General features: G+C 39.8%; 1 protein-coding gene and 1 pseudogene across 3 annotated transcripts in view; both read right to left on the bottom strand.

The window, feature by feature from the left end:
* Nucleotides 1–378: 378 nt before the first annotated feature.
* Nucleotides 379–18,932, bottom strand: LOC121324732 (annotated as a pseudogene).
* A 1,412-nt stretch (nucleotides 18,933–20,344) lies between these two features.
* The window catches only part of rnf130 (ring finger protein 130), a 59,749-nt gene continuing 53,751 nt past the window's right edge, over nucleotides 20,345–26,342 (bottom strand). For 2 of the 3 annotated variants that reach the window (XM_041266398.1, XM_041266396.1), the window contains exon 10: nucleotides 26,086–26,271. In XM_041266398.1, coding sequence (XP_041122332.1) covers nucleotides 26,256–26,271 — 16 coding nt within the window. In that variant the 3' untranslated portion in view covers nucleotides 26,086–26,255. Of the gene's footprint in view, nucleotides 24,008–26,085; nucleotides 26,272–26,342 lie in introns of those variants that run through there. The other variant, XM_041266397.1, reaches the window with a different exon arrangement.

Here is a 26,342-nt window from a genome sequence, read left to right on the forward strand (position 1 = left end):
CCCTATGGAGTTCTGTTCTCTTTTCTGTATTGTTTATACTTTATGTGTGTACTTTTGATACACTGTATTAAAATGCATTCAAATGCAACATGCACAGATAATATATTCCTCACCTTATCAGGCAGCAAACAATTTTTCCTTCTCACAGGCTGTAAAAGTGTTGGATAATATTTGTATATATGTATGACTATCCATACATGTGTGCACACATTCTTAAAGCTTATGACAGGTATGGATAGAATTAATGTGCATGTGTATACAGACACATTTTTAGATACATATATACACACTTCGTACTGTATACTTCATACAAACTAACATTGCAAAATATAGGGATTTATAAAAACACTTTAAAATTAAAAATTAAGTGTGCCTGAAGCCAGCATGTTAGGCTGAAAGCTGAAGCATTAACCAATCATAAACCTAGCCCCGGATGCGAGTCTGGAGGAGTTTTTTTTTTTTTTTCTTTTAAGGGCAGTAGAGGGTGCTTTGGAGCCTGGGGTCAAGTGTCAAAGATCTCCTCTGGGATTTCCCATCATTCCACCTCAGGTGGGACATTCAGCCCAAAAGCAGCGAGAGCTCGCAGTCGCTGGAGGAGCTGACATGCCTCTCAATGGTCCTTTGGCCCTTGCAGTCGGCTGTCTTGATGCGGATGTCTTTCCGTTTCTCAAAGAAGTCGACCAGGGGCGTCTCAGTCAGGATGGAGGCCAGGATCTGCTCGAAGGAGATGGACCAATCAGCATCCAGGGTGCTGCATGTTCGCTGCTCTCCGCAGCCAATCAGGACCGTGTCCTCAGCGATGTCCTCACACTGCAGGGAGCTAGCACTCACGATTGAGAAAGAAGAAACTGAAGTGTCGTCTTTGGCTTCCTCATCCAACATGGGAGGCTGAGGGGTCTCTGCCTGCTCTACTGGGGCCTCTGGAGCCTGGACCTCACCTGGATTCCCTCCCTTGCTTTCCTCTTGCATACTAGTAGGGGGCTCCTTCTCTAGAGCAGGCAGTTCAAGAGAAGCAGGTTGTGTTCTGTGGTTGTTCTCTGGCTTCTTTGGGGTGTGGTTTGTGAACTTCTTGCCAACCTCTCTGATTCTCAGAAGGCGGCTTGCAACTGTTGCGATGGAGTGATACAGCTCCTGCTCAGAAGGGTCTTGGCTGAACATGTTGTACAGGGTTTTACAGAGCTCAATGAACTGCTCCTGGAGTGGACAAAGAAGAGACAGAGAACAAGTTAACAAAAACAGAGCCTGAAGGTATTTTAAAATAGGATACTAAAAATACACTAAGCAATCATTCTAAACCTGACAAAATGAAATTAACAATCTGGTACAGTCACACGTTTCTCTTACTAAAATGGCGTGCTCCAGACCAACCCTGCTGTTGTCTCCCAGCTGTAATTTGTGTATCTTGCCACGATGAGATACAAACTACGCATGAAAAAGGGAGTTTGCATTGTACCTGGTTAATTTTGGGCAGGTCTTTGATGGCCTCCTTTTTTCGCTCCTTCTCTTTGGCCCACATGCGCAGGTAATACCGGTAATCCTGGACCTTCTCCTCTGGAAGGAGAAGAAACACAACAATGGTTGCTGTCACCATCGCTATAATCGTGTACAAATAATGGGTGCTTTTGAGTGTAACACTCTAATAGACAGAGGGCATCATTACAAAATGAAGGCTGCTTTTGTAGATCAAGGGTTTTGTTACAAAAACAACCTTGACTGTGTAACAACCCTCTCAACAATTGGCATTACTGAACACACTTCTAACATCAGACAGTAGTTTATGGTCACTGCTATAAATCAGTTACAATTTGTGTAATTTATTGTCAAATATTAATACTAATAACAATTGTAAAAAGTCAGTATTACAATGTTAATGGCAGATATAGACAGTACCACCTTCACAAAATAGCAAGTAAGAATTTTTGTGCTCTCAGACCTCACCAAACCTTGTTTTCATCACTGTATAATTGTGTCATTTGGTTTATTCTTTAATTTCAACAACAGGTTACCTTTCTTCTGTTTGGAGTTGTCATTCCTTGTCTCATCTCTAGTTTCTGCAGCCTGCAGATTCGTTGCTAGGGGAAGCAGAGAGATTTAGAGGGATAACAAAGCGTTCTCCAACAGTCAGCTGCATCACTGATCTGCAGGAAAGCTCTAGGACACACTAAACCGTCAATGCTATTTCTAGGTTCAATCACTTCCTGTATAAACCGAGGCAGGACTTTGACGCAAAAGACCTGTAGCTTATTTTCATATCCTGTCTACACATTCTCATCAAAATGTAGTAACTGAACTAGGCAGTTTACATTAAGAAAAACAGACTCAAAAGATATAATTGCAGCTCAGCACCCCCCCACCCCCCATGGGCCTTTTAAATGCTGTCCTCTTGCCCACAGAGATCAGAGGGACCAACCTGAGTCTCCTTCCTGAAGCAGGAAGTCCAGGTCAGAGATGAAAGGAGTCTCTGGAACAGGGGAAAGAGATATACAAGAGAGAAAAACAACATAAAGAAAATGCACATTAAAGGTAAAGCAAGGTAAAGAATGTAAAGAAAACGTAATGCTCATGCAACTGTAAGGATGTTCTGCACACTGATGGAAGACTTCAACTATTATCATAGATTTGGTATTATATATTAAAGCCTGACTGTGCAGAAAAGGTTTTTAGGATGGGAACACAATGCATTCAACACGGGGAATTCAACACGGGGAACTCAATGCATGGGGAGGGTTGTCTAGCAGAAAAGCCAAAGCAACTGGATTGGTTGTTAGCTTTGTATTCTTTCCACCCGTGTGTGGTGCAACCATTTTATTAAATTTAATTTTTACAGAAACTGTGAAAAACAACATTGCATACAAACAATCATGGGAGTCTATGGACAAATATACACATGGTTTTCACTTAATCAGACAATACAAGTCAAACTGGCACATCTATTTCATCTTTCAGTTTTTAAAAAAAAAAGTCAATGTGAAAATCTGTCTACAAAATACTTCCACCAATGTGGGTAACACTTTCAATATTATATCTATTTGACAAGCTTTTGGATAGCGTTTCGAACATTACTAAATTAAGATGGTGGTAGTTTTCTGGTGGATAGTCGTGTAGCTGACTGACCTTGTGGACTGGGGTCATCTGTGAAGTATTGAGTGGCTTCCAGTGCTGACTCCGCTTCCGCTGGACACAGAGCTGAGGGGAGGAAACAAGCACAATTCAGACCACAGGCTTACAACACACACAGCTGGTTTCAATAACCTTGGACTACCGTACCGAATTTTACTTTACTGTTTTTCACTTTAAAAGAAAAGTCAGCAGGTGCCGAATCAATCATTCAGTGGCAGGCTGCTATGCCAAGTGCCTCTGTGACATCCCCGTATGTCCTTTATATAGGATTTGCATGAAAGTGAATGGCAGCGAGTCCCAGGTATATAACATGATATCGTATGACTGTTTAATTTGATCATACCAGGAGGCAGGTGGAGTTTGTAAAGCATCTTTAATTTCTCAGTCAGATCTCCGTGGTACATCTCACCTGGCAGAGAAATACCAATTTACATTTTAATTATGATGATAAATATTTGAGATCACATAATTTCAAAGTTATACATTAAATAAACTGACCCAGTTTCTTTAAATATAACAGAAAAAAGTCTAGTCTTTTGATAAAGTACGGTGATGAGAGATAAAGCGCAGCCTGATTTAGTAGATCACTCCCAACATTATCAAGCGCATGTTCCATTTAAAAATCGAGTCCAAAGATTACAACTCTCAAAAGACAGGACTAAATCATTTGTATCTGAAACTTAAGCTGCCTACGACTAATAAATAGAGTATGCAGGTTTTAAACATCAATAACCCAAGTACTGACTATACTAGAGGTTCATTTCTCTTAAGCCAGTAATGCCCATGATAACACTTAAGACCCATATGATTTTTTCCTAAACCACACAGCTCCGTTACCAACAAAACAGGGTACAGGTGCAACATGCAAAATAAATACAAACAAACCGATGGATCGGTGAGTTCTGAGGCCGGTGACAAACTCCTTGAAATTGATGAGGCTGTCCTTGTTGTGGTCGAGCAGGCGGAAGAGGTGCGCAGCGAGGACGGGGGTGTGCACCGTGCAGCCCCAGGGGGTCAGTGCTCCAAACAGCTGGCTGAACTGACCCAGGTCGATGCGATACTGCTCCAGGTAGGGCAGACTGGAGTCATGGTGCTCCGACGCGCTCAAGCTCGATCCCCAGTAGCAAGTCATGATGTGCTTCGCCTGCAAACCACAGAACAGCACGCTGGACTTAAAACATATAGGCCCACTTTAGAGGCAAGAAGATTCACAAGTCTTCTGACAGGAAATAGAAACCATATATTATTACCATACTTTGTAGGTAATAATACTAAAATACTTTGTACCATACTCCTCAATGGTGAAGGCAGAGTCAGTCATGATGGAGCGCACCTGCAGACACAGGGAAGGGGTTTCAGCCTCCATTGCTGCCAACATTAACTACCAAGAAACTCACATATCTCACATAACCATTAATGGAGTTGTTTCTGAGATTAAACATTGCAGTACACCAGGTAAATGGGTTCACACTCAGTTCTGCAAGTCGATAGTAACAGACACAAGCTCTACGCACCACACGCCTCTTGGCTGTGTCCTTCAGTGACTGGATCACTTTCAGTCTCTGTTTAAACCTCATCTGCTCAATTACGTCTGAACGCAAGCTGCCAAACTTCTGCAAGGAAGTTATCAGAGACAGAAAGCATGCATCAGACAGTGCTCGGTGGCAACTCTCAAACACCGACTTACAGGTCCTACTGCAGGACGTCAGTGTTTTCTAATATTATACGATGATTCAACCTGTAATGCAAGACCTTGGAGAATAAATACTTTTCACTCTTTTATTCTAAGAATTACCATATATAATTTGAAATTTAAGATACAGGCGGTACACGTGGCAGTGAGGTTCTAGGGAGATGGGTTATTGAAAATATCTTGGCAACTTTGTAAGCATTTGAAACACACAACGTCATTGGTAATTTGAGCATAAAAAAAACACACGTAGCTACAGGTGGGATGGTACCCACTTTAGTTAAAGGGTTTACGTTCTGTGTGCCACAGTGCTCAGTCCCATCCAGATGCACAATGAGGACATATGCAGAGACTGCACACCAACCTCGTAGGATGCCTTTATGAGTTCAAAGACATCTATTTCAGGAGGGGGTTCATCTCCACTGGTCAGTAACGCATGGAGGTGAGGGATGGGCGGCGACACGGTCTGCTTGTTAACAACATTGTCCAGGTACCTAGTATTTAAACAAACAGGAGAAAGATCACAAAAATTGATTCAGGGATATCTCATAATAAAGTATTTTATAACATATAGCCCACACCCCGCCAAGGCTGTAGGTACAAAATTCTAGCCATCAGCACCATGAAAAAAGATAACCTAAATCCACAGTATGTAGAGGTAAAAACGTAAGTATGGTATCAATATATCTCCAGGTTATCCAAGAAGGTCCTAATCATGTTTTACAACAACTGTATAACTGGTTCCAGGGATGGAAATAAGATTGACACACTGCAAGTTTTTATATGGACAGCCATCTTCTTATATTTCCTGACTTAATACCTTTAATAACACTTGCTAAAGAATGTCCTAATGAGTGGTTCCCTTGATATTCCAGTCAGAGACCCAAGGCCTGTGCACGGACCTGCCCAGGATGGTCATGGCCTCCCCCTCGTCACTGCAGCCCAGCAGCTGATCCACGTTGGCATGCAGCACGGCCAGGGACACCTGGAAGATGAGCTTGATGCCCTCATAGAAGAAGCAGTCGACTACCAGCACCGCACTCTCGAAGGGCATGACGCTAAGGAAAACGGTGAGCAGGGGCAGGCACTCCCGCGTCAGCTCCTCGAACACGCCCTGATCTACCAGGGCACCTGGGTGCACAGACACACACGACTCGCTTAGCTTTTTCAAGGGCTTTTTAACGTAAAACAGAAAAGAAGCTAACTTTACCACACCAATGCGTTTTATTAGTGTTATTTTTAAGATATGTTGTTGGCATGCAGTAAAACTACAACACACATTTATCCACTTGTTTACACAGAGAGTCTTACATGGGTGGAATAGCCTACCAGTAATGTAAGAGGATCTAAAACACTGAAGACATTTAAAAAAGGACTACATTCTGTGCTTTTAAATTAGATCCCCCAAGTAGGGGAGAATGGTGTGCAACATTTTGATAATTATCCCTGTATCCCCTGATGTGGTCACATCTAGCGAACATGTTTTGCTATGTGTGCATATTAAAATGCAGTCTTGGCTGTGTTAGCAGCAACCTGCTTGACTCACCCACCACCCGGGTGTTGTAGTAATCCGGCAGCATCCTCTCACACAGAGCCAGCAGCCAGAAGACCTCCTCCTCAGTGCAGTTCAGCAGCAGAACCGAGGTGACAATGTTCATAGCCTGGAAAGACAACAGTCAAGGGTTAGTCCCTGATTACAGTACTGTGCACACACTTAAAACCTGCCTGTTATTTGCAGCAGTACCACAACCTTGATCATAGAAGCACAACACATAAAAGTCTGTTGAATCCAGCGCTAAAATGTCCTCAAAAGAAGCTACAGATCTCGACCCCATGCCCCATGCTCTGACCTGGCAGTAGCCGATGCCTGGGTTGCGGTAGGCATAGGTGGTGAGGACGCGGCGCAGAGCAGCGATGCCCATCTCGTTCTGGAAGGCGCGGTGCTCAGGCATGGATCGATGCAGGTCCCTCTCAATCTTCTCTGTGGCCAAAGTGCACCGGCCCATCGACTGCTCCACCAGATTTGCGTAGTACCCTGGGTTCATCGCCATGTCGCCAGTGTTACCTCCTACTCTATATACAGTAAAGGTTATATAATAATTTGTTTTATTTTTAAAGAAGTGAATGACAACACAAGCACACATTTGTATACTAGTGGATTATCAATGAAATCCAGTAAAAAATTAAAACGAACCAAGTTACACCAATGAAAGGGACACAGGGTTTACTGTTCCACTTGTCTACATCTTACAATGAAATGGTGGTCAGATCCACTCTTCTGAGTACAGACTTTTTTTTTTTTTTTACCTTACAAGAAACTGCTAAGCAAGCTGTCACTAATGCAAGCGGGGCAGAGGCTTCTCAAAGTAACCCTTTAGTTTTTACATTAGTATTTATGAAGACACAGTACTGCCATCAAAATATGATTGTGGTCAGCATAATTATAGTCTGTGATGAATTAAACAGTAAAAGTACAGTCTGCCGCTTTAACGGGACGTCTCGGGAGAAGTACAAATATCCCGAATAAGCGGCTGTCCCAATTAAACGAAAGGCATTTGAGATGAAATTAGGTCACATTTTTTTGGTTTCTAGATGAAAATAAAAAAAATAAAGTCACATTTTGATGAAATGTTAAATCCATAATAAAAAATAAGGCCATTTTTTTTTTAAAATTCCTAAACAAAATGAAATCGCAGTTTTTTATTTCCACATGAAATGAAAAATAAAGAACATCGTATCACAAGACGAGGCACCTGCGATGTTGACACACCAACTTTCACTGCAGCAGCAGCCTGAGAAAGCACAGGGGACTCGGCTTCTTCAAGAATCCAACATGCTTTACGCAAGTCACAGAGTAATCACTGCACTGAGCTACGCGAAACTGCTGTGCTCTGAAAAGCGATCTTCGTTCATCATTTGAAAATACTGTATCCCAATTAAACAAAGTGACATCCCAATTAAACGACAATTAGCACTTGGTGTAACTGTCTCCCAGAGTTTCATTCCATGTAAGCAGATATACCAATTAGGCATTGCCAATTGTATCAATTAATTTCAATGCAATTATGATGCGCTTAATTAAAATTAATAAAAGATGAAACCCTACCCAACCCTGTTCACTGATGACTGGGTCCTGCCATATATTCATGAGCAGCAATATACAATGCCTACAGAAAGCCTACACCCCCTTTCAAAACATTCACCTTTTGCTGCCTTATAGACTGGATATAAAATGCATTAAAATAGTTTTTTTTTATTATTTATCTACACATCCTACCTCATAACTTCCAAGTGAAAACAGTATTCTAGAAATTTGTAGAAAATTAATTAAAAATAAAAACTGAAATAGCTTGGTTGAAGAAGTGTCCATCCCCCTTTGTAATAGCAATCCTAAATTAGCTCAGGTGTAACCAATTGCCTTCAAAATCACACATCAAGTTAAGTGGCCTCCACCTGTGTTAAATTGTAGTGATTCACATGATTTCAGGATAGATTCAACAGTTCTTGTAGATTCCCTCTGCTGGGTAGTGCATTTCAAAGCAAAGACTCAACCATGAGCATCAAGGCGCTTTCAAAAGAACTCCAGGACAAAGTTGTTGAAAGGCACAGATCAGGATGGGTATAAAAAAATATCAAAGGCCTTGAATATCACTTGGAGCATGGTCAAGACGATTATTAAGAAGTGGAAGGTGTATGGCACCACCAAGACCCTGCCTAGATCAGGTCGTCCCTCCAAACTGGATGACTGATTAAGAAGGAGACTGATCAGAGAGGCTACCAAGAGGCCAATGGCAACTTTGAGCTACAGGCTTTTATGGCCAAGACTGGTCAAAGTGTGACAACAATATCCCACACATTCCAAAAATCTGGCCTGTATGGTAGGGTGGCAAGAAGGAAGCCATTACTCAAGAAAGCCCACCTTGAATCCCATTTGAAGAACGCAAAAAAAACACTCAGGAGATTCTGTAGCCATGTGGCAAAAAAAGTTTTGTGGTCTGACGAAACTAAAATGGAACTAACCCAGTCAGAGCCCTGACCTAAATCCAATCGAAAATTTGTGACATGACTTGAAGATTGCTGTTCATCAACGCTCCACAATTATGATTTTTCAGTTCTGCATTTTTTAATATATAAATTTTTCCCCTGAACAGTGTGGAGTAGATACGTGGAAAAAATCCTCATGCAAATGCATGAAAACTTTCAGGCACTGACACAACAAGGGGGGTGTAGACTTTCTATAGGCACTGTATATGTTTGGAGAGCACACAAGGACAGAAGAATGTGGAGGGGGATGGGGGTGCAGTCATGTAATTACCTGAGAAGAGCAGCCACAGCTCCCCACGCAAGCCCTCTGGAATGTCATTTAGCACTAGATCTCGGGTCCTGGATGTGCGATACATGCACACCCCCCGGCCAAACTCAAAGAAGTGAATATTCCACGACTCCACCTTCATCTTCTCCTTCGCCTTTTCAAAAAACAACACACAAAACGGTTAGCGATTATGTTTAAAGATGCACAAGTAACCCACCACTGACAGCTACCTGCGCAGAGGAGAAGAAAGCCCTGCTTGAGACTCACCGCCTTGGGCCCCAGCTCCTCAGGGGCATCCCTCTTGAAGATGCTCAGCAGGCCCCGGGTAGCGGTGGGCAGGTTAGGCCTGTAGTAATGGGCAGACCGGCTCTCCAGGGAAGGGGGGCTGCTGGAGACTGTGAATACGGGGCTGGAGGGGTCCTGCAAGCACATAAAGGCCATGTGAAAAATATCTTAAAAACCATTCTTGAAGTATAGTCATACAATAAAAAAGGAGCAATATTTATTCAGGTGATTTAATACATAGGTTCTTAAACTTCAGAGTTTTGCTGTTTGGTGTTTTGGGGGATCCCATTTTAAAGAAAAAATATTCTCTCCCTCTCTCTCACATATCAAATTCCTTGTTACAAAGGAAGCCGCTCACCTGCTGTTCTTTACTATTATGCTGTTGCTTGTCTGGGGTGCGCTGCAGGAAGTCAGAGATTTTCTGGACAAGGAAGTCCCGGTCCTTCAGGTTGGCAAACAGGAAGGTCATCTTGTTCTTGGTGCTGATGGACAGCGGGCTGGGAAGGACACTAGACCTGTCTGCCTTCTCCACTACTGACACCTGGGGTGGGGGGGTAGATGTGTGATAGTGAATGTGTGTACCAGCACTGCTCCGTATAATGGAAATAATATCTTCATTGTCACTATTTTAAATGTGTTTAATTTCATATTGGTATTGTTTTACTAATCATGACACCTGATTGTGCACATTCAGTCTGTTTTAGTGAAATCCATTTACAAAGCAAGCTTTTATTCAGAAATCAATCTCTCACAACCAAATTTGGAGGATGACATCTAGGGATGGTTAGGGATTGCACTGGCCTCTCGGAGTGGGGTGATGAGGTGACACAGGTCTTCCCCCTTGCTAGAGAAACAAATGTAGTTGTTGGAAATGAACATCTGTCCCACGATGTGCATCTTGTTGAAGGGAGTCCAAAGGGTGCAGTCAGTGTATCCGTCCAGCTTCTCACTTGGGGCAGCCTGAAGGTGGCCTGGTAACTCTCGTTCTTCACTCTGGCATCCAGGTCCCTGAAATCAGTAAGCCACAACAAGGTTGAGGTTGACGATTTCAGCAAGGTAGAGTGTAGATGACCCTGAATATACAGGACACAATCTCCAGCTGATGGCTTGGAGGCTCAGTGGCAGTAAACTTGCCTCTTGATTATTGCACCGGACAGCCAGGGGACAACCTTATTTTTATCGATTGATAGATAAAGACGCTAAGGGGGTCTGCAATGAAGTTACCTGACACTGACCATTTGACAAACACCATCGCATCACGATGGCAATAAAACTGTGATTCAAGGTCTCACAGTTTACGCTGAATTAAGCGCCTCCTCACCACAACAACAGGAAAGATGGTTTAATTTGGATTTCTGTTTTACAACGGTTGCTCAAATCTGCACTGCTGTAGTTCAATAATGACAGCTAGTATTTCCTAAAAGTTTTTCACTTGCATTAAAGATTGCTTAAAATCAGGACCACTTTCTACAATACAGTTGTATGTAGGTAGGTAGTTGGGTGTTCTATGTGAGGGTGAATGTGTACCTTTTTAGTGTGGAGATGTTCTTGTGTGGCTTGTACGGCTTGGGGAGAGAGCAGTCGACGGGGAAGGCCTCGTTGTCAAGTAGCTGCCGCATGGCGATGTTGGTGATCAGCTTGAAGGTCTCGTTGATGTTGAGGAACATGGAGAAGAAGTCCTCGGTGTCCCGCGTGCTCACTTGGATGCTCTCCGGGAACAGCAGCGTCATTGGGAAACAAACAGTACAGCATTCACAGCTAACTGTACAATGCAGTGGTTCAGGTATCTGTTGAACGATGGAGCTCCTTTTAAAAGGCTGATGTAAAGTTGTAGAAGACCTATTCAGCCAATCTAGACTGACTTGTGTAAATGACTTGTGGTCTGGGGGAAAATTGTTACAAATGTGTTGCAAAATAGGATGGTAAAAGTGTGCAATGTGTATTTTGAATAGTAGACAACATTTAGCAGGTTGCAGGTCAGAAGAACAGAACCATTTTTGATGCCATTTCCAATAAAGGTGGACTCTGATTTTTCTGTCCTGTGTGTACCTGCTAACAACCCAGCGCTAGCGGCTTTCTAAAATGTATTAAAATAAAGAGTAAACCAGTCGGTAGGTAGGGAGAAAAAAGGAATCATTTAACTGCGATAGATTAAACACAGCTGTGAAGAATAAAGGGGTCTTCTTGCCATCTAACTTGGAGGGTAGTCCTAAACCTATATCCTCACAGTGAAACAAACTAGCTGCAGTAGAGTTCACAGTCCTTATCCCCACAATGAGTACTCACCTTCCTTTCCCATCAGGAAGGAGTAGAAGCAGAGGTGATTGATGCTCAGGTAGAGGAGGGACCCATCCCTTCCAGTAGCTGCAGGAGTAGTAATTCACCAGTTTCTCCTCGTCCGGCATTCCAAATAGCTTCCGCATCTTCAGCTCCGCCTCACAAAACTTCCCACAATCCTTGTCCTTGGGAACATCCTTATTCTTGTTCTCCTCTGCAATGATGCCCTGAAATCCCCCAAAAAACACATGATCATCCCGGCCTGTGGGTACTGTACACACTCAGACAGCATACTGTAGAGCTGGGATGGATGAATGGAGCATTGAAATAGGTATCCACATAAATTGCAGAGCAGTTCTAGCCATCTAGCCTCTTCACTTTAAGATTGTCTTTTACTAACTCAATCTAAAACTATACAGTTAATCTTTTAAACCACAGTTTCTTAAAGTGCACTTTTCTCCAACAGAAAGAATACAGCCTTATCATAACAATAGCTTTTACGATTAATATGCATAATGCACTGGTCTCTGATTAGCTGGGGGTGGTCATTATCTGTGGTCATTAATGGACTAGTTTCAGCTCCAACCAGTAATCATACAGTTATAATTCCAGTGTAAAACAAGGCATACAAATGTGTATTGTTTTACTCCAATTTTTTAAAGGGTTCTTTTTTTACATTCAGCTTGATCTTCTTTACAGAGTAACAACAGACAACCAACTCTGAGGGTTTTCTGTCTGTCTAAATGTACTTTCTCTGAAACATGGAAAATCATTCAAACAGTACCAGCAGTAATAGAGGCTACTCTTCTTCACCAACAGCATGTTTGAAGGATGCTTTAAAAATGAAACTGAGGCATTAAAGGTCACACATCGGAACTGGAGTTTTTGGAGTAAACAAAAAACCAAGGCTGGCTTTGTTTTGTGTGATTAACTGAGAAAGAGGTTATTGTCTACTGGGGTTGCACTGATTTCTCAAGGATTAACACCATGTGCAGGACTACCCACTACCACACACCCGAACCACTAATATGCAAGCCCAGCCTAGTGTACCTGGATCTTGCCCTTGACGAAGGTGGTGATGTCCTCCTCATTGTCGAAGATGGACAGAGTCTGCAGCAGGTTCGCTTCCACCAATCCCAGTGCTCTGTGATCTCCTTTCGAGAGGAGCCTGAGGGAGGAGGACAGGACAGCCTGGGTTAACATCTGGAGGAATAAGAGGGTTTGTGAAAAAATAAATGCTCAGCTGTTTATTTCCAGACTTTATTGCAGACTAGTGCTGCATGAAAATGTTATTTGATTAGTCGGTTCAAGGGGCTAATTTACCATTCCAAGTGAACAAAAAAAAAAAAAACTGAAGAGACGGTTGCTAGGATTTGTGTACAGAGTCCAAGAAATGCAGCAATGATCACAAATCCAAGCAGCTGTTTCCTCACTTGACTGTAAGCACCTAATTTCTGTGAAGAGCTCAACCCGAATTCATACAGCACTACTAGGTGTCTGAAAGCTTTTTTTTTTATTTAATTAAAAAAAAAAAATCATAACAGTTGGCAGGTTTGTATAGATCAACAGTGTGTTCAATGTTTATACATGTGTGTAATTTCCCGTAAAGCAACATGGCTCAGGATGGCTCTGTGAAGTATCCATTTACACATGCAGATGCCCAGTCCTCACCACAGGCAATGCTCCAGTAGATCTGTGAGTCCTGCGTTTGATGAAGAATCCGTAGGGGGCGACTCTTGCATTGGAGTCTAGCACCACATCCAGGGTGCCCACCAACAGACCTGAACACAAAATAAACCAGTTTAAAAAAACAACTAGATGCAATTCACATCTTTGTACCCTGTCAGTAATCTTAACAGACTGTGCATACAGTAGAACATGAGAATTCTTAAATTTAAAGAAAACACTACTTTTATCTATTCAGTATAAATGCCAGAGTACAAGATGTTTTTATGCTTAATAACAAACTAACAGAGATATCATTTCACACAGTTTGATCAGCCAGAACCACTTAGCTTCACTTTGCAATAACTCTGGCTCTATATACAGGAAGAGACACTCTACACAATGCATTAACTTGCATGCAACCTGTCGACGGGGTAGTTGTTACTTGACTGTCCAATCTGTTTTGAGGATTTGCAGTACAGTAATCTGTTTTGTATCCGCCTGTCACATATCCTCCCCCCTAACCTTTTATCCGTCATGCTCAAGCTCTTCAGCAATGTCACCCAAGTGTACAGTGCTAGTGCAATATGCACAGCACTGTGGCAGGGCACATTTTTGTGTAAGTGTATACTGTAAATAGTGTGCATTTACTACAATTAATGAATGAAGTACCTGACGTCCTGGAAGATCCTGCTTGCTGTGTGTGATTACCAGGTGTGGACTCTAACCAGCAGGTAGACGTGTTCCAGCGGGGAGTCAGGTATAAAAAGGTTCAATTTATTCACCTTAGGGCTGCTGCAAAACCAAAGCCAACTGGGCTAAAGAAGATTAAATTGGCCGACGTGTGTGTGTGTGTGTGTGTGTGTGTGTGTGTGTGTGTGTGTGTGTGTGCGTGCGTGCGTCTGAGAGAGAACCAGGGTTGGATACCGAAGAGTGAGTAAGCAAGTCAGGACCTCCGACAGCTGGGCAAGTAAACAGTTTGTGTATTATTAAACAAAGAAGATTAGTTCAGAGACTGTAGATCACACCAAAGTTTTCATACACTGTGTTGTATGTACTCTGTGCGCTACCATTGCTGGTAGTGTCACATGAGCTGTTGAGTGTGTTGATATGTAAATAAATCCTGTTCACCTGCGAGGTATATCAACTTCAACCTCCATCTCTTTCTACTGCCTATCACTTAGCAGCGAATGCACGCACCCACACGGCAGGTGGCAACCCTGTCACAAGCATTAATATCCTGTACCTTTCTAAACAAGGCGTTTAAGGGAGCTCCCTAACAAAATCTGTAGTCTGTCAGATACACTGTATATGAAAAAAAAAAAAAAAAAAAAACTACATTTGACATATCCATTACATATCACTGTGCGACAATAAACCAGAGCACCATGGCTATTCTAAGTATTACAGCCTCTACAGCTAGTGCTTGCTGCAACAGTGTGGACACCCCAGGTCAGCTACAGCAGGTCTGCTGCCATGCAGGGACGTGATAGGTCATCTTCACCTGGGGGCCCTGCACCATGGAAATGCCAGGGTTATTAAAATGCTCTCTGATAGATTTGGTGTAATAAATAAACATACTGACATTGCCCATTGCTCTTGGTTGCATTTTCCAGTATGTGCTACTGTTCAAGATATTTCATAGAAAGTGCTGAATTTAAAATAAGAGTTAGTTATAAGTTAGTGTTCTTTTTTCCTTCATGCATCTGTCAGTATAAATAATTATTGTGATTCCGAACTCCATTGTAGATTTCAACAAATATATTTTATACAATAGAGTCGAAAAGTTGGGTATTTCATTGTCCCTAAGCACAGGTCATAACAGAATCAACAAGACAATCCAATATTGGGGTTAATATAACATCACCCCTTATTCCTTAACCTAGAATATCATTGACCATGTGGGTCCACTTTCGTTTTATCACTTTAAGTGATTGTAACATCAAGGCCTATTTGATGTTCCAGTCAGGAAACCTTGATGTTATAACGATGAGGAAGGCAGGAGATTGTTTAAGCTTTTGAAGGTTTTAGTCCCTAAAGTGTTCTCTCTGACAAAGAACATGGTCCCCTTTTAAACTGGTGCACTTTAAAGCTTTCCCCTTCTTTCGTCCTGCTTCAGTAATTCATATTAAACCCAGACTGTCTTTTACTAACTCAATCTAAAACTATACAGTTAATCTTTTAAACCATTGTTTCTTACAGTGCACTTTTCTGCAAAAGAAAGAATACAGCCTTATCAAAACAATTGCTTTTTTCTTTTCAGGAGTTCTGAGAACAAGTTTCCTTTAAAATCCTTTTTATCTCCAGTAAATGTATCTTAAGGTAAATGCATGCCGATATCTTTATCTTGCTGCCTATTCTGTTTTGGTACTCCACTGTTTGCTTGGCATTGCTTATGTTCACAGTACTATGGGACTGGAAGGGATTTTGTGAACTACTCAAATCAAAATAGAATTTGATATAACGCTGTAACAGGTATATTTAGTAAAACAAGTAACACAAGAACCCTGCCAGAAGGGTTAAAGAATGAACAAATACAGCAATTTCTTGCTAGGCTGTTTTCAATGGTAGAGCTGATATTCCGGTTCTAGAAACATAAGAACATAAGAACATAAGAAAGTTTACAAACAAGAGGAGGCCATTCGGCCCATCTTGCTCGTTTGGTTGTTAGTAGCTTATTGATCCCAAAATCTCATCAAGCTGCTTCTTGAAGGATCCCAGGGTGTCAGCTTCAACCATTACTGGGGAGTTGATTCCAGACCCTCACAATTCTCTGTGTAAAAAAGTGCCTCCTATTTTCTGTTCTGAATGCCCCTTTGTCTAATCTCCATTTGTGACCCCTGGTCCTTGTTTCTTTTTTCAGGCTGAAAAAGTCCCTTGGGTCGACACTGTCAATACCTTTTAGAATTTTGAATGCTTGAATTAGGTCGCCACATAGTCTTCTTTGTTCAAGACCGAACAGATTCAATTCTTTTAGCCTGTCTGCATATGACATGCCTTTTAAGCCCGGAATAATTCTGGTCGCTCTTCTTTGCACTCTTTCTAGAGCAGCAATATCTTTTTTATAGTGAGATGACCAGAACTGCACACAATATTCAAGATGAGGTCTTACTAGTGCATTGTACAGTTTTAACATTACTTCCCTTGATTTAAATTCAACACTTTTCACAATGTATCTGAGCATCTTGTTAGCCTTTTTTATAGCTTCCCCACATTGTCTAGATGAAGACATTTCTGAGTCAACAAAAACTCCTAGGTCTTTTTCATAGCTTCCTTCTCCAATTTCAGTATCTCCCATATAATATTTATAATGTACATTTTTATTTCCTGCGTGCAGTACCTTACACTTTTCTCTATTAAATGTCATGCCATGTTGCTGCCCAGTTCTGAATCTTGTCTAGATCATTTTGAATGACCTTTGCTGCTGCAACAGTGTTTGCCACTCCTCCTATTTTTGTGTCGTCTGCAAATTTAACAAGTTTGCTTACTACACCAGAATCTAAATCATTAATGTAGATTAGGAATAGCAGAGGACCTAATACTGATCCCTGTGGTACACCACTGTTTACCACACTCAAACCTGATATTGCTGCTCCAGAAATAGTGCAAAGAACAGCGACCAGAATAATTTCGGGTTTAAAAGGCATGTCACATGCAGACAGGCTTAAAGAATTGAATCTATTCAGTCTTGAACAAAGAAGTCTATGTGGCGATCCGATTCAAGCAGTTAAAATTCTAATTTTTGTCGACCCGAGGGACTTTTTCGACCTGAAAAAAGAAACAGGGGTTACAAATGGAGATTAGATAAAGGGGTATTCAGAACAGAAAATTGGAGGCACTTTTTAACACAGAGAATTGTGAGGGTCTGGAACCAACTCCCCAGTAATGCTGTTGAAGCTGACACACTGGGATACTTCAAGAAGCTGCTTGATGAGATTCTGGGATCAATAAGCTACTAACACCCAAACGAGCAAGATGGGCTGAATGGCCTCCTCTCATTTGTAAACTTTCTTATGTTCTTATCAGAAAACAAATACGCAATTCACAGGAAAAGTTACAGTAATATACTGCGTCCATCTTATACTGTCGTAATCTCAATAGAAGACGATCTTAGCCCTTATAAATGTTTACCAGTTTATTTGCAGTTTTACAATGCTTTTCCTATGGTTGTACAGGTACAGCACTATCCATTTACCAAATATACTTTACCATACCTCGCTGGGCATTACATATGCCTAACACATTGCTAAGCTTTTACTAAACAAGGTCACAGGTAACAGGTAAAAGAAATGGTGCCCTCGGATTTCCCCAGAACAGTTTCCATAACACTGAACACGTTCAGCTGGCATTTCATATTATCACTTATAGCATTTGGAGATATTAGTATTTCAGTTAGCAGCAGAGGTGGATTGACATGAAACAGACTCCAGCTGGAACCAGTGGAAACACACATTGTGAAGAGGCTGAACATTTGTATATATGCACTTTGGACGTATAATTGCACATCAAATATTACAAATTACTAATTTACTACACCCAACAGGCATGTTTTTAAAAAAGTCAGCTGATCTGAATGACATCAATTTCGTTTTGACTGACAGACAAACAAACCAAACAATACACAAGCTGTCTTAATTTGAAAAATACATACAGTTTGGATGTGGTACCTGATTAAGTACTGTATAACTGGGGTACACTGCAGTACTAACAGTAAATGAACGGTGAAAAACGTAGCCTGTTAGGGTAAATTTAACTGAATTCACCAGACACACAGTAGAAATCCCTTTCTGTTTGATTCCCCGGCTGTATGGTTTTCTTCCTGTCTGGACTAAAAGGTCAAACTAAGTATAAATGGTTCACTATATTTTCGATATGTTCACTCACTAAATGCATCAGGGCTATATCAGTTTATAAACAATTACACCCATGCTTTTGCTAGTACAGTACTTTTGGGTCAAACTACATAATGTGTCTTGTAGATACATTCTGTATTAAAATGTAAACGTTAGCAAGCCTTGTTATCAAAGCAACTGTAATTCTAAAATTAGGTTAATATATTATTTCCCCCCATACCTTTTAAAGTTTTCAAATCAGTGGGTTAGTTCTTGGATCATACGTCACGTATTGTTATGTGCAGACGCGTGGTATCTCACAGGTAGTGAAGAATACGCCACATTGTTGCTACTGTAATTGTTTCTCAGAGAATTTTATTATTATTTTGCCTTACTGTTTTGTAACAACAGAAGTACACACAGTAAGACGAAGAGACCGGTGTAGTTAACTTCACCTGACTTGACAAAATACTGTAGAGTTCAAGTTCACAGCAGACCTCTCCCACCCAGTAAATATAATCGTCAGTAAAACGGCTAGTGATGTGGCCAATATTGTTTATTATTATTATTATTATTATTATTATTATTATTATTATTATTATTATTATTATTATTATTATTTTGATGTCCTACCGGTGATACCCCCTCCTTTTCCATGTCCTTTTCTTTGCAGGAGAATAAAGAAGGGGCTTGCCCTCTCGCTAACCCAGAGCGCGTTAGACAGTAAAACCTCGTCTGGAATGATCCACATTTGCCCGTTTAAAACCCCTCTTGTTACAGATTAAAAAGGGCCGCCTTCTTGTGCACTGGTAAAATTTTATCGATTGCCGTTTGCAGACGTTTTGCTGCTTGGCTTTCTCAACAATTCTCACGTGACCCTGAGGACAAGTACGGCTAAGGGTGCAATTTACAATGAAAACTCCTTGAACTGTGCATTTCTGGTGGGAGACAAGAAGAAAAATATCCTGCCGTAATTGCATATTCATATTGCACTGTAAATATACTTACAGTATCTTAAACAGAAAGTTGGAATACGTACATTTTGTAGGTTGTGTCACATTAAGGTACATAAATATGAAGGTGCAAAATATGTGTGGCAATACTGGATATTTTAAGCGTGTATTGCAAAAAAAAAAAAAAAAAAAAAAAAAAGTGATAAAATAATGGTATTATCATTATTATAGATTGTAATTTTTATATTATGTGTGTGTGTATATATATATATATATATATATATATATATATATATATATATATATATATATATGTATATATATGTACTATGAAATAGTTGCAAAGTACCGTAGTTTGTCAGACAAATCTATCAAACTGAGAAGGAAGTGACAAGATGGTGACAGTGACAAAGCTGCTCCTCTCAATCCAAGCAAGGAGTAACGAAGTATCTACAGTACCCAGTGGAGCATGTTTTCAGTATTTAATGAACTAGGGAATGGAGAAAAAATGGACAACCTGGAGTAAACAGTAGTGCAACATATAGGGGTCAGTGTTTCCTCAATAGCGTAATTAGAAATGAATGAATTGGGGGTTAGCAAACAGTACTGTAATAAGAAACAATATGATAATCATCCATCTGTAGTAGTTGTTATTTTCATAGGCCCTATGTGCTAGCTCTTTCTTTGTTGCAGTATTTGATGCAGTTGTTTCTTGTCATGTTTTATAATTTATCAATAAGAAGAGTTGTCTGTTTGTCTGCTTGCTTGATGTATTTACAGTCTGTGTCATTAAATACTGTCCCAAGCAAGTGAGGAGAATGGATCCTTAGGGCCACACCAAGACCTTTAAACAAATATGAAATTGGCACTTTAACTTGGTGAAAGAAAAATCTAATGTTGCAGAACAGAATGTTAGCAACTCATAAGTGAAGTAGGTACAACCTGCAAGATGTATGATATGGATAATAAAATAAATGGGTACCAAATAATTAGGTAATAGACTGAAACATTTGAAATCAGATATATGTTTGAGATTTCATGGGTGGGAAATGAATATAAAGCTGCAAGTGCAGGCCTCATTCTTCCTTTCGCTGTTTTGCTGTCTGTTGATAAGCATCAGAATTTAAACCGGCTGAGAGTATGTGGGGGGGCACGTTTAAAAAAAAAATAAAAAAAACAAACACACACACAAGCTCCAAGAGTTGCCTCAATTAACTTTTATTTGAAATATGTTACATAAGTAAATGTTACCTTGTAGGAATACAGTAATATTAACATAATATTGGCAGATAACACTTAATTACAACAGTTTACTGTACACATCAAAATATTCAGTGTACATAGTTATCATTGTTTGCTATCCTTACATTGTATACTGTAAGTTTTACATTGGTTTTAGCTTTGATTGTCAATACAACTGTCCAGAAATCTAGCTTTACAGTTCTGAATTTGTTTACGGAGGCAAGTCTTCCCCATCTCTTTGGCTGCCAGTACAGTATGGCACAAGTCCAGGGGGCAACAGTCTTATTTCTCCCCTGCAGCTGACACTTTCCAGATTGGTGAGAAATGGGCATACATTTTTGTGGGGCAGTGGGGGAGAGAGTGTGTTGCCTTATCGTGTCTCTTACAGTGCTTAACTCAATCACCTCTTCATGGAAAACTATGGAGAAACACTGCTTTCATTATTGTCACAAAAATCCCCCCACCCACCTGTACATACAGTAACGAATATTACTGTACCCCTTCAACACATATTCAATAGGTACACAAAAAGTTTCAATGTATATTGGTATTTAACATTTTTTTACAAAGGTTGCAGGTAGCATTACAGATTTAAGCTTTAGCTTGTTGGCTTTGGAAAAAAGCAAAGGGAGTTTAAATAAACTCTGAACAGAAGAGTAAGACTGTGAGGACATGGGCTTCAATGGTCTCTTTCAGAATGAAGGAAGCAAATTACAGTAATTTGGAAAATGATTATGTACAGAACCCTAAAAGAGAAGTAACATGTACCGTACAGTAGTTCTCCAGCTCCTTTATGGATATGCAAAAATCAGGGTAAAACATCTTCCTACATTAACCTTCTATTCTAATGACATTTTGGCGCCACTCAGTAGTTAAATGTTACAAACGTTCACTCATACTGCCACATGGTGGTCGAATGTTTTCACACAACCAGACCCATTTGTCAGGTTTTCCCAAACTCCCTTGTTTTTCTTTGAATCACTTGTCAATCAAAATGTCTGTTCAATCCGCAACTTGCAATTTTTGAATTCCGCTTGTTGTGCAGTATTGAACATTTTAACACAGAAAAACATTTGCATTGTGAGTTTTGTCTTTTGCATTCATTTTATTAGCTGTTAACAGAGTGAGTGATGAAGGACGAATTGAACAAACTAAACTGAGTGTGTTTGAATATAAAAGCTCAGATAACACATACAGTAGGAGTGGATCTGCAAACATATTAACTACTGTATTTATTGTATATACCTACATACAAACCTACCCTACATACAAACACACTGACTGTACACATATGTAAAACTAAGAGATGCCTACTTGTTTCACAAACATACCACATGTTAAAATAATAAAGTGAAACACAATGCAACTCTCCTTGTTTTTGAAAAGTTTAATCTCTAGTTTGTATACTGCAAAACACAGACAGAAAGAGAGAGAGAGAGAGAGAGAGAGATTTAAAGGCACACAGTGAAACACAGATATTGAACCAAAAGCCTCAAGCAAAACATAACAAGCGGCCATTACATGAATAAAGTACCAGGTTATTTTAAACAACACAACAGTACAACTCTATTGTGCACATCTGCATGGCCTTGGGTGCTGTGGAACGTTTGTAGAACTGATTGCGGTACAGAGTAATCAAGTTCAAGAGAAACTCATTTGGAGTGAGACAAAAAACTAAACAAAACCTTTACATCCTGTGGATATGTTTATAAGCATTCCAAACACTTAACTTGGTCTAAGTAACTATTAAAATGAGTAAAATATGCAATAAGAAATCCCATTCATGGTTATAAAGTTGTAACCCCCAGATTTGGCAGGATGGAAATTAAGTTGGTTAATCAACCCTGCGTCCTCCAAACCAGGTTTTCACTTTTGAAAAAATACTGCAGTGGATAGTGTCTCAACCACCAATGAAATTACCAGACTTCGTCACTGCCTTGGTCAACTGTGAATTCATAGTACTGCATTATACTGAAAAGCTGTCATATTGAGCTTTTCCTCAACTGTGTTACAGTAGAATCATATCTTGTTTAGGGGACAGGTTGTTTTGCTTTGGATCCCAACATTTGCTAGCTCCAGTTTCTTTCAAATAAATGGCCCAGGCTATATGGCTTTGTGAACTACTGCTCTGAACCTAAGACTGTCCCTGAGCAGCAGCTGCTTCCAGCAGTGAGCCATTCATGTTTAATGGGTTAGTCATATCAATTATAAATTATAATGATTGATTCAGTATATGCATTTTGATTAATATCTCTAGTTAATATCTCTAGTTTTGCAGCATAATTTATACAGTTGTGTTTGCATTGGCAACAAACAAAGAGAGGGCATTTAAAATTCCAAATGCGTTTCTTCTTCAGAATCTCCATACTTTTTAATTGCCGATGAAGCAATAGCAGTCCTTTTGTATTGAGTTTAATTAGGTGTTCAATAAATCCCCCCTCACTCACTGTAGTTGTGACATCTCAATTAAATCCACACCCCATCAAAATAGTAGAGAATGCCAGTTGATTAAGGGAGGGCTGATCTTTGAAAAACTTTAATAAAATACAAAATAACTAAGAAATTACAATATCAGTCTGCACCCTTATCATAACCCTTTTAGTTGCTTGTGGTGTCTTAGGACACTTAAGCTATGCTGCTTTCACAAAATAACATTTTGCCAGGTTGAGCCCAGTCAGGTACAACACAATGGCACTAAATCTTGAAAAACCTTTTCCTTTTTGAGACCTTCCATCCAACAACCTAACAACTACCTGTAACTGTCTTTTATAGATGATCTCTCACACACCAAACAACACTGCAGAGAGACCATTAAAGAGCTTTCAGGTAAGGAAGAAAAACAACAAGACGACAGAGTGGACAGGAAGCAAGTTGTGTATGGAGATTTATCAGTTACCACAAGATTTATCCACGCTCTAATGCTGGGTATTCTAGGCTCAGTATTGGGATACCCAAAATAAGGTCAAGATGATCCAACAGGTCAGTCTCCCTGGAATTGTCTGCTGCGACAGCTCTGACCAGATAGGAATAGGAGTTTTTTTTGGAAGAGAAACAAAAATGGTTAGCTAATAATATTTCAGATGCACATGGGCTACTTAAATCCACTCAAACACAGGGATATTAGGTAATCAGTCAAATTTAGGAAAGAGTATTGATTTGGTCAAATGTTTGCCTCTCGTTACAATTTTCTGCATAAAAAATAATTGACTGTAGAGCACTCTTAACAAAAGCAAAAACCATCCAGTCATTCCACACAAATAGTAATAATAATGAAAAATAACATTCAATTCAAAATAAATCAAGTATGTACATGTACACGGAAACAAAATAACATCCTAAAAGGAAACCTCTTCTTCTTCAGGATTGTTAGGGCACATTCTGTAAGAACAGATGTTGTAGATATGCCTCACAGCGCGGGGAATGTATTCCCATAGTTTGTCGTTGTGCTGTATTTCTTTTCTTCTATTTTTTTCGTTGTGCATCTGAGGGGGGAAAGCCAGAGAGGCAGACAGGAGGTAATCTCAGGACTTATTATCGTCGTAAAGGTCCAGAGAAGGCTGGATGTCTGGAAGCTCAATCTCACAGACCAAGTTTCGAGGGGACAGGGAGCTACGGCTGAAGAAATGACCACCTGTGGTGAAGAGGGAGGAGAAGAGTGTTGAGCAGATGACAACACAGTGACACTGGTATCAAAGAGCATCTGCCTGCAGCTACAGAATGAATTCATGTGTATTGTATACACTGTATGATTACAATTGACTCCCCCTATAAATTGGAGGAACTTTAATCATTACTCTAAAGTTTTTAGCCACTATTCTATGTTTGTCTTATTTGTTTGTTTTTTTTAGACACCTATCACTAATTCAACTTAGCAGGCACTCAGATGCTAGTGATAGACTTAATGCATCTGAAACTAGTAAATTCAAGCACACAGTAGTAGTATAGGTAGACTGTAGTTTAACTACTCTGGAATATCTTTGTAATATTTTAATATAGTAAAAAAATGAACTGTCCTTGTATTACTGTCATCACAACCAATTATACAGCAATAATGTCCACTGTGTTGGATATAAATGTTTAATTGGTGGTCTCTAAAAATTTAAATGTTACCGTTCTTCCTATAAATCATTTAAGCATCTTTTGGGTAGAAACCCAAGTACCTAACATCCATATCTCAAAGGATGCCTCCAGTGATTGCTTATTAAGCAAATTATTTCATTTTGATGGTGTTGCCTGATGAATGGGCTACAAGATAAAATTAAGAATAGCTACTACAGTGACTGCTACTGCAGCAGATCTATATCTGATACAAGTAGCTACTATCATTACATCTGTATCTGACACAAGTAAGAATAGCTACTACAGTGACTGCTACTGCAGCAGATCTATATCTGATACAAGCAGCTACTATCATCACATCTGTATCTGACACAAGTAAGAATAGCTACTACAGTGACTGCTACTGCAGCAGATATATATCTGATACAAGCAGCTACTATCATCACATCTGTATCTGACACAAGTAAGAATAGCTACTACAACCTGCTATAGGCAGTAGATGTGTATTTGATACAAGCAGCTACTACAGTACAGTAGCTGCTACAGGCAGCAGATCTGTATCTAATACAAGTAACGGGAAGTTAAACTGTTCTCCAAAAATCTGCGTGACAAATGTCTACAATATCGGTAATACTAATACAACAACTAATCACAGTTTTATTACATTTAAAATGAGTACAGGAATCTATATCGATTTATAACTCTCACAGTGTGTTAAATAACATTAAACCAATATTCATGAACAGGTAAATCAAATTTGAACAAGTGGTTCTGATTTCATTAAATATGATGATGGACACAAGAGAACAAATCTGCTTAAGAGGTGGCACAGAACATGAAAACATGCAGGAGTAGTTATCTGGAACAGTATCTGTAGATCCATTTTAACAGTTTGCTAGACTAATATCCAAGGATCTAAATTTAAACTGTGCTTAATTATGTATGTAAGTCTAGTGGGAACATTTTTTATTACTCTGGAATGTCTAATAGAGAGCTGTCAAATATTTTTTGACAGAAAGAGCTGTATTGGTGACCGCAGAGCCAAAAAAACCAAAAACCTAATAAAAATAAAATAAAAAGCTGAACCAGACTCAAGATTGTTTCAGCATTTTTGGGCTCATTAAAGTTACACAGCATTTATTTTTGTACTTTGAATGACTCCACCCAAAAACTAAATAGCCAATCTTCATCTGTAAATTAAGACAGCCATATTACGGAGCTTAATGAGCCACCCATAGATCAGCCCTGGTCTACTCAATCTATTTGTTCAAACGTTCAGAGTGTATTTTACGGTACTTTAACACCAAAGCATGAACTGGATGAAATCAATTCTTGTTTTTCTTCCCCACCCACAGTGTGAGAATGAGAACTGCTCTTTCACCCCTAGGATGACTGTCTGTCCTGGGCAGGTTTGCTGGACTATGTGGAAAACTTTCTTTTTTGTTGTCAATATACTGCAGACCTTTTCACAATCCCAAAAAATAAATCACAAAATGCTTAAAGTCCCACAGCTTCCTATGGTGATAAGAAACTGAAAGTATCTGACTGTACATCACCAATGAGAAATATCAGAAACTCAACTGTGGGCCATTCACAATGAGCTGATGTCATTCATATTCTTTGGAACAAAGGGACACCATTTACAAGTCGTTTATTATTTATTTATTTTTTTTACTTTGTTTAATAGTTAAAGCATATAGGCATTCCACATAAAACACATGGCTAAACTACTTTTACAAAAGCGTAAAAATATATAAAAAATTAAAAAATGCTGGTGCTCAATTGCCAGTATTTATGTTTCAGTCACTATGCTGGAGTCTTCAACACCACTCGGCTCTGCAAAATAAAAACATGAAAAAACTGTATGAGAAAAATACTGTAGGATCTTACAGCCACTGAATGCTTAT

This window comes from Polyodon spathula, chromosome 12 (genome assembly GCF_017654505.1).
Source record: "Polyodon spathula isolate WHYD16114869_AA chromosome 12, ASM1765450v1, whole genome shotgun sequence".
In the NCBI taxonomy this organism is placed as follows: Eukaryota; Metazoa; Chordata; class Actinopteri; order Acipenseriformes; family Polyodontidae; genus Polyodon; species Polyodon spathula.